Here is a 13,125-nt window from a genome sequence, read left to right as displayed (position 1 = left end):
TCGGTGGTAAACACAGGTTTAGGAGATATTATACATTTTGTTCTATGAGAGTATCTTAATCTGCAACATCACTTTTTGTGAATGTTTAAGCATTTAATCAAAACAAGCACACAAAGGCTTAATAATTCATGAAAGTAAATTTAAGTGACTGATATTATCTCATAGAACAAAATGTATAAGATCTCCTAAACCTGTGTTAACCTCGGACCATATTTTCAGTGTAAATCCCCATTCACTTCCCCCTTAGGAATGGCCAACTAACCATTGTATATATATAAAATGAAAATGGTGGATCAATTTACTTCTACCAGATGCCTTTTCATTAAGTTTTTGCGCTGAAGACCATTGCTCTATGTTTTTGCTCCTTGAAAACCATTCAAAAAGTCTACAAAACTACAGGCTACTTGATCCATCACTTGCAAAACATATTTTGCATCGTTTATTTGCTTGCAGAAAACAAGGAGTTCTCATAGACCACCAGGGTAAAAAAAAAAAAAAAAACATTTACATGTTGCTTGTGAGTGAATTTCACAATACTTTTAGATTTTAAGATTTGTATGAATGTCCTACTTAATATACTGTTTGTGTCATCATCGCCAATCAACTGTGTTTTACATTTTATTTTATTTTAAATAAACAAGTATAATGGCTCTTTGGCTAGCTTTGCTTCCAGCCTATGTCAATGAGCGTTAGCATTCAAACTACAACTGCTGCATCCAAAATAGGTATTTTGCAAAGATCACAACCAAATATAATCTGAGCAATTTTTCAAGCGATAATCAAAATAACATTGCAAGCGTATTACAACCCCAAAACGTTTTTGTTGTTTATAAATAATAACTACGTAAATATAGGCTATACATAACGGGTACAGATGGCGATGGCTTTCTTTCTGCATCCTAAAGTCCCGTGCTTCTGTGCGTGACGTAGTATGTGTCATGTACTGAAAATGGGCTTATACAGTGAGTGATATTCTTTGAAAGCATTCATAACCTTTTCTAAACATAATTAATATATATTTTTAAACAACATCGAGATTACAAGAAAAGCATAAACAAGAGTAGTATGTTCTTATGATTTAATCAAGGGTTGTATTTCATATAATTGAAAGTACCAATTTTGCAGCTGTTCAATAATATCTCACATCAGCACAACTTTGGTATTTTACCCTTGCTAAAATCAGAGCAAACTGACAAAAATGGAACAGTGATGAGGGTGTGTTTGAAAAAGCCAATAAGCTGTCTCAGCAAATGCATGTAATTGATGTCCAGACATGTTGTACACATACACATGCTGTACAAAGGCACACTACTAAGTAATGCATGGTAGGCATTTCTTTCCTGTGCAAATGGTCCTACTGTAGCACAAATGACACATGGCTACATGAATTTGAAAACTGCTACACTGTCAAATTTGACTAACTTTGTAACATTTCGCTTGAAACATGAAACTGCTAAAAGTTCAAAATATAGAGGAAGTTCCTTACAAATTAGGCGACCTTGAACGCACCATTTTATTGCTAGGCTGGCTTGCGCTAGGTAGGAAGGCAGAATTACAGAATGTGCAAAGTTTCTTCGGGAAATAGCAACCAAAAATTTAAAAAAAGTCGTTTTTAAAAAATGAATCTTGTTTAGACCAGCACCCATTTCTTGGCATTGGACGATGGAGCACATTTTAACGCCAAAGGTAGGTGGCCACTAGCTAACTAGCTAACGTTAGCCAGTGATGCTAACTGGCAATAACTAACTTTAGTTAGCTAGCAACTACGCTAACATTACCTGACTTCGTTATCTAGCCTGTTACGTTTCATAGGATATTTTTAAAACGGAATAATCTGCCAGCTATCTGATTTAGCTACATAACACTGTTAAATTAGTAATGTAGTTGTCATGAGACTGACCGTCACAACCAGCAACAGCAAATACGCTAGCTAGCTAACTAAAGTTACATTCCTGCATGTCAGCACACCTGTGTTGGAACTTCTAGGTCTCCAGGATTTCCTGGTGTTGGTTTTAGTAAGAGTGCTTGGAAATTATTTCTCAGCCATTCATTCACCTGTTGATATTTGTTATTCAGAGAATGGCATGTGGTGACTCAATCTGTCCTAATGTCGTTTTTATTTGAAATACAGGTGGAAGAAGTGAAATTGTTGGATCGATACACTGCAAAGAAGCCAGCCATTGGCACTCTCTATCTAACAGCAACCCATCTAATCTTTGTGGAGACCTCCTGTCACATTCGCAAGGAAACCTGGGTATGACACTTGCTCAGAGAGCATGGCAAGGGTTGAGCGCCAAAGGGGTGTATGTAATTGCCTGGTATGAAAGCAACCCATGGCCCTTTCCCATACTATGTACACCTTCACTGTTCACATAAATGAAGGCACTGGATAGGATGTAGACTAAGTTGGTGTGTAAGCAACTACAGTGGGGCAAAAAAGTATTTAGTCAGCCACCAATTGTGCAAGTTCTCCCACTTAAAAAGATGAGGCCTGTAATTTTCATCATAGGTACACTTCAACTATGACAGACAAAATGAGAAGAAAAAAAATCACATTGTAGGATTTGTTATGAATTTATTTGCAAATTATGGTGGAAAATAAATATTTGGTCAATAACAAAAGTTTCTCAATACTTTGTTATATACCCTTTGTTGGCAACGACAGGTCAAACGTTTTCTGTAAGTCTTCACAAGGTTTTCACACACTGTTGCTGGTATTTTGGCCCATTCCTGCATGCATATCTCCTTTAGAGCAGTGATGTTTTGGGGCTGTTGCTGGGCAACACAGACTTTCAACTCCCTCCAAAGATTTTCTATGGGGTTGAGAACTGGAGACTAGCTAGGCCACGCCAGGACCTTGAAATGCTTCTTACGAAGCCACTTCTTCGTTGCCCGGGCGGTGTGTTTGGGATCATTGTCATGCTGAAAGACTAAGCCATGTTTCATCTTCAATGCCCTTGCTGATGGAAGGAGGTTTTCACTCAAAATCTCACGATACATGGCCCCATTCATTCTTTCCTTTACACGGATCAGTCGTCCTGGTCCCTTTGATAAAAAACAGCCCCAAAGCATGATGTTTCCACCCCCATGCTTCACAGTATGTATTGTGTTCTTTGGATGCATCTCAGCATTCTGTGTCCTCCAAACACGACGAGTTGAGTTTTTACCAAAAAGTTCTATTTTGGTTTCATCTGACCATATGACATTCTCCCAATCTTCTTCTGGATCATCCAAATGCTCTCTAGCAAACTTCAGACGGGCCTGGACATGTACTGGCTTAAGCAGGGGGACACGTCTGGCACCGCAGGATTTGAGTCCCTGGCGGCGTAGTGTTTTACTGATGGTAGGCTTTGTTACTTTGGTCCCAGCTCTCTGCAGGTCATTCACTAGGTCCCCCCGTGTGGTTCTGAGATTTTTGCTCACCGTTCTTGTGATCATTTTGACCCCACGGGTTGAGACCTTGCGTGGAGCCCCAGATCAAGGGAGATTATCAGTGGTCTTGTATGTCTTCCATTTCCTAATAATTGCTCCCACAGTTGATTTCTTCAAACCAAGCTGCTTACCTATTGCATATTCAGTCTTCCCAGCCTGGTGCAGGTCTACAATTTTGTTTCTGGTGTCCTTTGACAGCTCTTTGGTCTTGGCCATAGTGGAGTTTGGAGTGTGACTGTTTGAGATTGTGGACAGGTGTCTTTTTATACTGATAACAAGTTCAAACAGGTGCCATTAATACAGGTAACTAGTGGAGGACAGAGGACTGTGAGAGCCAGAAATCTTGTTTGTTTGAAGGTGATCAAATACTTATTTTCCACCAAATATTTTCAAATGATTTCATCCAAAATCCTACAATGTGATTTTCTGGATTTTTTTTCTTTTCTCATTTTGTCTGTCATAGTTAAAGTGTACCTATGATGAAAATTACAGGCCTCTCATCTTTTTAAGTGGGAGAACTTGCACAATTGGTGGCTGACTAAATACTTTTTTGCCCCACTGTATATGCCCCTTGGTAGCAGGGGTGGTGCCACAAATATTAGGCCTACACCTATCTGGGTTTCTGCCAATATTGAAGTGGTAGGGAACTTAAAAGCCAGGACTCAAGATTAATAGTTTTTGGTTTCACTCTCATCTTCACCAGATGTTACACCATCTCATAGCCACAGTAGAGAAACTCCCTCTTACAGCCATGGGATGCCCACTTCACATTTCCTGCAAGAATTTCCATGTGGCTCACTTTGTGATTTCCAGTGAGAGGGACTGCCAAAATGTTCATCAGTCCCTGGTCAGACTCTCCCAACCAGGTACTTACAGTAGCATTCCAGATCAACCCTCCTCCCTTTCGGGGAAAAACAAAATTATGATCCACTGTGAATATTTATACAATTCGTCCATACAGTAACATTGGAATTTTTTTATAGGGAAAGTGGAAGAGTTGTATGCTTTTCTTTACAACCCAAAACAAGATGAAGATGAGAGAAGAAATGGTTGGGGCTTTATTGACTCAGCCATGGATTTCAAAAGAATGGGATTGCCCAATGAGTTTTGGGAAATGACAGACCTCAACAAGAACTATGAGGTAAGTTAAGCAATCATATGCCTTTCAGACTCTTTATTGGATTTGCTTTTTTTGTCAAACTAATGCATGCACACATTGTTCTGTTCCCTCTGGATTGCTTAGCTTTGCAGCACATATCACTCAGAACTGGGCATTCCTAAAACCGCAAGCAAGGGCACAGTCTTTGGGAGTGCCAAATTCAGGAGCAGGGGGCGCATTCCTACTCTCTCCTACTACCACAAGGAAAGTAATGTAAGTTCAGACTATCCCTTATTTAATGCAAGGTTCAGTCTCATCTCTGCGCATGCTATACATACTGTATCTGTTAACCCTCCTGTTGTGTTCGTTTAATGTTAATTAATTCTGTGTTCCCTGTCCAAAATTACCATCCCATTATAGCTGATTTATAAATCCATAATAATACATATATTATCACCTAATGTTGTTTAATCTTTTTATCAACTTAAGTTCTTGTGAACATTACACGTTTTGAACTTCAATTTGCTATTTATTGCCTGTAGGCCTCATTGACCTGAGCTCATACAACTCGTTTTTGAGTTAAAAAAAAAGAAAGCATAATGTATGGATTATTTTGACTACAAATACTCAGATGAAACATATTGTGCACTGGTGAGGACTCTCCTCACCAGTGTCATGATAAAAGATATGGTCAAGAGCCTCACATACAGTATATCTTTTGGTCATTGTGCTGCCACAGAAAGAATCGTGAGCAAGGTCTCAAAAAAGCTTTATGCACCAGAGCTGCGAGAAAAGTTGTATATATTATTGAGACAATGTTGCAATTGTTTGTGAGAATGCCAACAGGTGTGGTTCTCGTTTGGGGGAAGATTATATTGGGGAAAGGTTCCCATGGGGGTTGCCATGGAAGCCAAAAAGGGGAGTGAGGTGTGTGTGTATGTGTGTACTCAAACACACATGCATGTGGGGGTCTGGGAGAGGAAGTGTGTCCATCTGATGAATGGGCATGTGCCTGAACTCAATTTTATACATTAATTGTAGTCTCACCCATTCATTTCTAAAGACTGGTCATTTTTGATCGGGAATACCACAGGTGTACAAAAGTTAAATAAAACACACAAAATGTAATGAAAATTATCAAAATGTATTTTGTGTGTTCAGATGCCCTGTGTGGACAAAGTCATGGCACCTTATGACAATCAGATTAAATTAACTACATTTTTCAGAGAGAACTTGTAAATCGGTCCAATTCAACCGGAACACAGCAGGAGGGTTAATGATTACAATGGCATTCCAAATGTACTTTATGGTGAAGCTGTTTTGGTTTCCCCCTCATCTACCAGGCTGCCATTTGCCGCTGTAGCCAGCCCCTGTCCGGGTTAAGTGCTCGATGTGTAGAAGATGAGGAGATGCTACAGGCAATCAGCCGGGCTAATCCCAAAAGCACCTTCATGTATGTGGTGGATACCAGGCCTAAGGTAATAAACACGCTTTCAGATAATTGTATTGCTAATTTCCCCTGTATGTTTCAATTGCCCCATCCTAATCCAAACCATCCTGCTTTTTTTCCCAGTTGAATGCCATGGCCAATAGAGCAGCAGGAAAGGGATACGAGAATGAGGACAACTACTCAAACATCTGCTTTCAGTTTGTGGGCATTGAGAATATCCATGTCATGAGGAACAGTCTGCAGAAGCTTCTGGAAGGTTACTGTCATTGCTCTCACATTAAAACGAGGAACCATAATCATTGGATGTAATGGGTTATACTTATTAATCATTTACTAAAGTGAAAAGTCATTTTGCAGCATGGACTAAAGACCAGGCAAAGTTCATGCTCAACAAAGTCAAGTTTATAAGGTGCTTAGTTGTCATCTTCTGTTTTCAGTGTGTGCTATGAAGTCTCCAACAATGAGTGACTACTTGACGGGACTGGAGAATTCTGGTTGGCTGCGTCACATCAAGGCTGTGATGGATGCTGGAGTATTTCTGGCTAAGGTAATAGACATCCTGCCATGTAGCGATCTTCTTAGTTCAATATAAACATAGCAACACATTCTTATTTATTACCTATAACCTTAGAAATGTATGAAAACAAATATATTTTTTTGCTTTGTATCTATCTAGTTTTTTAAACTAGCGTGTATGATGTGGTTCTGAGCTATCCTTTGTCTCTGCTAAGGCTGTGGCTGAGGATAAGGCTAGTGTGCTTGTACACTGCTCAGATGGCTGGGATCGCACAGCTCAGGTGTGTTCTTTGGCAAGCATCCTCTTGGACCCCTTCTATCGTACCATCAAGGGACTCATGGTGAGAACAGAGTGGTTTGCTTACATTATCTTGACACTGAGTATTTGTGTGCTGGACAACACAGTTATTGTCTACAAAATATAATGATTTTAACACTATTTAAACTCCCGTTCTGTTTATTTCTTATTTTAGGTTTTGATAGAAAAAGAATGGATATCTATGGGGCATAAATTCACACAAAGGTATTAACATCTAATATATTTGGAACAGGGCTAATCATCTAACCATGTTGGTGTCTGCTAAATTACACAACTTTGAGACGAAAACAACTGAACTATCAGACAAGCTAAAACCCAGATAAGTCTTAACATGAGATTTTCATGGTGTACATAGGACATAAGAAGATAACAGATATAATATTGAGTTGCAGGTGTGGGCATGTGGATGGGGATCCCAAGGAGGTGTCCCCTGTATTCACCCAGTTCATTGAATGTCTTTGGAATCTCATGGAGCAGTACCCTTGTGGCTTTGAGTACAACGAGAAGTACCTTTTGGAAATCCACAACCATGTTTACTCCTGCCAGTTTGGAAATTTCATTGGCAACTGCCAAAGAGAGCGAGAGGAGATGCGGTGAGGAGTCCCTGAAATAAACTGCAGTGCCTATGCAGACATCTGATTTCCTTTTCTGTAGTAGTCATTTCCGATTTGGAGGTTTTAATCTGTTCGTGAACAATTTATCCTTTCAATCTTCAGACTTTATGAGAGGACCTTCTCAGTTTGGCCATTTCTCTGGGAGAACCGCCATCAGTACAGAAATCCTCTGCACAAATGCTCATTAGGGAGGGAGGTTCTGAGGCCAAGCACATTGCCGTTGAATTTCAAGTAAGTTCTCATTGGTTTCCTGAGTTTTCCACAATGAGCAAATAAATATATTGTCAATGTACATGAGCAATATCTGTACAGAGTATTTTTTTCAAACATTTGAATTTGTGTTTAATTTGATAGAATACCAATTGCATTATTTATTTGACAGGTTTTGGTGTGGCATGTATAATCATTTTGACAAGGGCATGCAGCCAAAGCAGTCCATTCTGGATCACCTGTTAACCATAACACAGAAAAAGGCAGAGGGTGAGAAGAAAATGACAGATCTCCAGATAGTAAGTGGATATAGATTTTTCTAATGGCACATGTAAAAGCTTTCTTGGGTGGCTTGAATACATTTATCCAATATTTTCATTCCTCTGTAGCAGTTGGCAGTCATGGATGGGGTTCTGGCAGATCAGGGCAGTCCAACAGGCACGCCACCTGAACAAACCTCTTTGTCTCCTGTATCGGTTAGCCACACAGCCGAAAATGCTAAACCACTCATGAATGGCGCTGCAGTGGAGGAGGCTGAAATAGAGTTGGTACCTACTGCAGGGAGCGAGAAGATGGAACCAGTAGCTATAGAAAATTGAGTTACTGCCACAAAGGGCACAGTTGTTTCCATGGAGATCAAAGATGTCAGAGGAGGGACAAAGTTCCTCTGAAATAACCACTGAAGCAGTTAAGCTTGTGGCCTGATTATCCAATCTGTTAGTTGACTGAGCAAATTACAGCCTTATTGATGAAACTAATTCTGATCCAATTCTTTAGCAGCCATAGAAGTTGAACATTTATTTAACAATTTATTTTACAACCTTTTTGGGGGGATAAATACAGTGTCTTTGGAAAGTATTCAGACCGCTTGACTTATTCCACAGTTTGTTACGTTACAGCCTTATTAACAGTTTTTACATATGTATTACTATGTTACGTATGTTTACTCAGTACTTTGAAATCGCTGCCAAAGGTGCTTCAACAGCTACACGCTTGGTACACCTGTATTTGGGGAGTTTCTCCCATTATTCTCTGCAGATCCTCTCAAGCTCTGTCAGGTTGGATGGGGAGCGTCGCTGCACAACTATTTTCAGGTCTCTCTAGGGATGTTCAATCAGGTTCAAGTCCGGGCTCTAGTAGGGCCACTCAAGGACATTCAGAGACTTGTCCCGAAGCCACTCCTGCATTGTCTTGGCTGTATGCTTGCTTTCATCAGACCAGAGTATCTTGTTTCTCATGTTCTGAGATTCCTTTAGGTGCCTTTTGGCAAACTCCAAGCGGCCTGTCATGTGCCTTTTACTGAGGAGTGGCTTCCGTCTGGCCACTCTACTGTAAAGGCCTGATTAGTTTGGCCGGGCGGCCCGCTCTAGGAAGATTCTTGGTTGTTCCAAACTTCTTCCGTTTAAGAATGATGGAGGCCCTTCAATGCAGCAGATTTGTATTTTGTACCTTACCCCAGATCTGTGCCTCGACACAATTCTGTCTCGGAGGTCTGCGGACAAATCTTTCAACCGCATGGCTTGGTCTTTGCTCTGAAATGCCCCGTCAACTATGGGACCTTTTTATATAGACAGGTGTGTTCCTTTGCAAATAATTTTCAGTCAATTGAATTTACCACAGGTGGTCTCCAAGTTGTAGAAACATCTCAAGGATGATCAATGAAAACAGGATGCACCTGAGCTCAATTTCGAGTCTCATAGCTGAATACTTATGTAAATAAGGTATTAATCTTTTTTATACATTTGCAAAAATGTATAGAATCCAGTTTTTTTCGCTTTGTCATATTGTGTGTAGATTAGGGGGAATAAAAAATAAATAAAAAATAAATCTATTTTAGAATAAGACTAATGTAACAAAATGTGGAGAAAGTCAAGGGGTCTGAATACTTTTGGAATGCCAAATATTATGTAAGTACCAGTCAAAAGTTTGGACACACCTACTCATTCAAGGGTTTTTCTTATTTTTTTTCTACTTTGTAGAATAATAGTGAAGACAAACTAATAACACATATGGAATCAGGTAGTAACCAATAGTGTTAAATGAATCAAAGTATATTTTTATATGGGTGGGCAGGTAGCCTAGTGGTTAGAGCGTTGGACTAGTAACCGAAAGGTTGCAAAATCGAATCCCCGAGCTGACAAAGTACAAATCTGTCGTTCTGCCCCTGAACAAGGCAGTTAATCCTCTGTTCCTGGGACGTCATTGAAAATAAGAATTTGTTCTTAACTGACTTGCCAAGTTAAATAAAGGTAAAATAAATATTTGACATTTTTCAAAGTAGCTACCCTTTGCCTTGACAGCTTTGCAATGTCTTGGCATTCTCTCAACCAGCTTCATGAGGTAGTCACTTGGAATGCATTTCAATTAACAGGTGTGCCTTGTTAAAAGTTATTTTGTGGAATTTATTTCCTTAATGCGTTTGAGCCGATCAGTTGTGTTCTGAAAGGGTAGCGTTGGTATACAGACGATAGCCCTATTTGCTAAAATACCAAGTCCATATTATGCCAAGAACAGCTCAAACAAGCAAACAGAAATTAGTCCATCATTTTAAGGCATGAAGGTCAGTCAATGCAGTTTCTTCAAGTGCAGTTGCAAAAACCAAGTGCTATGATGTAACTGGCTCTCATGAGTAGGACCGCCACAGGAAAGGAAGACCCAGAGTTACCTTCATTAGATTTAACTGCACCTCAGATTGCAGCCCAAATAAATGCTTCACAGAGTTCACTTAACAGACACATCTCAACATCAACTGTTCAGAGGAGACTGCTTGAATCAAGCCTTCATGGTCAAATTGCTGCAAAGAAACCACTACTAAAGGACACCAATAATAAGAAGAGACTTGCTTGGGCCAAGAAACACGAGCAATGGATATTAGACCGGTGGAAATCTGTCCTTTGTTCTGATGAGTCCAAATTTGAGATTTTTGGTTCCAACCGCCGTGTCTTTGTGAGACGCAGAGTTGGTGAACGGATGATCTCCGCATGTGTGGTTCCCACCGTGAAGCATGGAGGAGGAGAAGTGGGGGTGCTTTGCTGGTGACACTGTGAATTATTTTGAATTCAAGGCACATCACAGCATTCTGCAGCGATACACCATCCCATCTTGTTTGCCCTTAGTCCCACTATCATTTGTTTTTCAACAGGACAATTACCCAACACACCTCCAGGTTGTGTAAGGGCTATTTGACAAAGAAGCAGAGTGATGGAGTGCTGAATCAGATGACCTGGCCTCCACAATCACCTGATCTTAACCTAAATTGAGATGTTTTGTGATGAGTTGGACCGCAGAGTAAAGGAATAGCAGCCAACAATACTCAGCATATGTGGGAACTCCTTCAAGACTGTTGGAAAAGCATTCCAGGTGAAGCTGGTTGAGAGAATGCCAAGAGTGTGCAAAGCTTTCATCAAGGCAAAGGGATCTCAAATAAAATATATTTTGATTTGTTTAACACTTTTAGGTTACTACATGATTCCTACATGTGTTATTTCATAGTTTTGATGTCTTCACCATTGTTCTACAATGTAGAATATAGTAAAAATAAAGAAAAACCTTTGAATGACTAGGTGTCCTCCTTGCATGCACACACTTTTTCAGTTCTGCCCACAAATGTTCAATATGATTGAGGTCAGGGCTTTTTGATGGCCACTCCAATACCTTGACTTTGTCCTTAAGCCATTTTGCCACAACTTTGAAAATATGTTAGGGGTCATTGTCCATTTGGAAGACCCATTTGCGACCAAGCTTTAACTGATGTCTTGAGATGTTGCTTCAATATATCTCCATCATTTTCCTGCCTCATGATGCCATCTATTTTGTGAAGTGCACCAGTCCCTCCTGCAGCAAAGCACTCCCACAACATGATGCTGCGACTCCCGTGCTTCACGGTTTGGATGGTGTTCTTCGGTTTGCAAGCCTATCCCTTTTTCCTCCAAACATAATGATGATCTTTATGGCCAAACAGTTCTATTTTTGTTTCATCGGACCAGAGGACATTTCTCCAAAAAGTACGATCTTTGCTCCCATGTGCAGTTGCAATCCGTAGTTTGGCTTTTTTATGGCGGTTTTGGAGCAATGGCTTCTTCCTTGCTGAGCGCCCCTTCAGGTTATGTCGATATAGGACTCGTTTTACTATGGATATAGATACTTTTGTACCTGTTTCCTCCAGCATCTTCACAAGGTCCTTTGCTGTTGTTCTGTGATTGATTTGCACTTTTCACACTAAAGTACATTCATCTCTAGGAGACAGAACGCGTCTTCTTCCTTCCTTTTTCTGAGGTCTTGGTTGATTTCTTTTGATTCTCCCATGATGTCAAGCAAAGAGGCACTGAGTTTGAAGGTAGGCCTTGAAATACATCCACAGGTACACCTCCAATTGACTCAAATTAGATCAATTAGCCTATCAGAAGCTTCTAAAGCCATGACATCATTTGTTTGAAGTTTCCAAGCTATTTAAAGGCACAGTCAACTTAGTGCATGTAAACTTCTGACCCACTGGAATTGTGATACAGTGAATTATAAGTGAAATTATCAGTCTGTAAACAATTGTTGGAAAAATTACTTGTGTCGTGCACAAAGTAGATGTCCTAACTGACTTGCCAAAACTATAGTTTGTTAGCAAGAAATTTGTGGAGTGGTTAAAAACTAGTTTTAATGACTCCAACCTAAGTGAATGTAAACTTCCGACTTCAACTGTATTTAGTATCCCATAGAAACCCACTCTATGGCATAATAAATGTTGAGGCTCTGTATGAATCAAGGATACTGAAATACTCCCCAACAAAGGGAATATGCTGTAAAAGTATAGACCTAAGTTTGGTTTAATTTTGCGATGTAATGATTGTTAAAGGTGCAATATGCTAAAATTCAAATAGTTGTACCTTATATCAGTTTCACAAAACAAGCAGTCATTGTGTAGAGAATCATTTCACTATCTATCCCGCTAGAAAAATATGTTTTCCATAACCAATTATATTGTATTTTCAGCTGTTTGAATCTAGTGTACCAAAACTAAAGAGAAAGACTCAAACAAAACTTAAGAACGGGAAGCATAGAAGTAGTGCACATAGAACAGATATACCACTTCTTAGACTTGCTTTTAATGAGAATGACAGATCTGTAACTCACTTTTCTATGTGACTTTGGTTGGGTCGCACAAAAAGTTACATATTGCAGTTTTAAATGAGAGAGATTCACTGAAAATAGTTGTTTTTATGCATTTTATAATGCCCTTTTATTGTACTGCAAACATGCTGAATATGCTCTACATGTGTCTTTGTTATTTGCAACAACATTTTAATGAATTGATATATGCCTTTTCTTGTCACTTTCTTGAAATGCCATTTTGTAGAAAAGGACCAAATAAATGCAAAACTGTTTATGTAGAAAGAATAGCACAGCCTGAACAAATTGCAATGCAAGGATCTTTTTCAAACATGTCAGAGTACAAAAGAGGCTGTACCAGAGATGAGACATGTGTGAATTTAAA

At 39.5% G+C, this 13,125-nt stretch overlaps 1 protein-coding gene across 2 annotated transcripts; it reads left to right on the top strand.

Annotated features, from left to right (window-relative positions):
- The first annotated feature begins 1,304 nt into the window (after positions 1–1,304).
- On the top strand, positions 1,305–8,704 carry mtmr8 (myotubularin related protein 8). Of its 2 annotated transcripts, none has more exons than XM_021618369.2 (14): positions 1,305–1,686; positions 2,132–2,254; positions 4,136–4,298; positions 4,416–4,573; positions 4,676–4,804; positions 5,875–6,009; positions 6,105–6,237; positions 6,419–6,528; positions 6,713–6,838; positions 6,971–7,020; positions 7,209–7,409; positions 7,533–7,661; positions 7,813–7,939; positions 8,033–8,704. In XM_021618369.2, exons 1-14 carry the CDS (start codon positions 1,663–1,665, stop codon positions 8,237–8,239), a joined length of 1,815 nt encoding a protein of 604 aa, XP_021474044.2. In that variant the 5' UTR covers positions 1,305–1,662; the 3' UTR covers positions 8,240–8,704. The 2 variants fall into 2 exon arrangements, with proteins under 2 accessions (XP_021474044.2, XP_021474043.2); XM_021618368.2 differs by having other exon boundaries at positions 1,306–1,686; positions 8,030–8,704.
- Positions 8,705–13,125: the final 4,421 nt, after the last annotated feature.

The sequence above is a fragment of the Oncorhynchus mykiss genome, chromosome 10 (genome assembly GCF_013265735.2).
Source record: "Oncorhynchus mykiss isolate Arlee chromosome 10, USDA_OmykA_1.1, whole genome shotgun sequence".
Taxonomy (NCBI): Eukaryota; Metazoa; Chordata; class Actinopteri; order Salmoniformes; family Salmonidae; genus Oncorhynchus; species Oncorhynchus mykiss.
Note: the sequence above shows the minus strand (reverse complement) of the source record. Positions and strands in the feature narration are given on the sequence as shown.

Bases quoted from the DNA above. Each gene is read 5' to 3' on its own strand.
- mtmr8 (XM_021618368.2), top strand. From the start codon at position 1,663: ATGGAGCACATTTTAACGCCAAAG. The intron at 1,687-2,131 runs GTAGGTGGCCAC...TTTGAAATACAG, and splicing joins AGCACATTTTAACGCCAAAG to GTGGAAGAAGTGAAATTGTT. The intron at 6,839-6,970 runs GTGAGAACAGAG...TTCTTATTTTAG, and splicing joins GTACCATCAAGGGACTCATG to GTTTTGATAGAAAAAGAATG.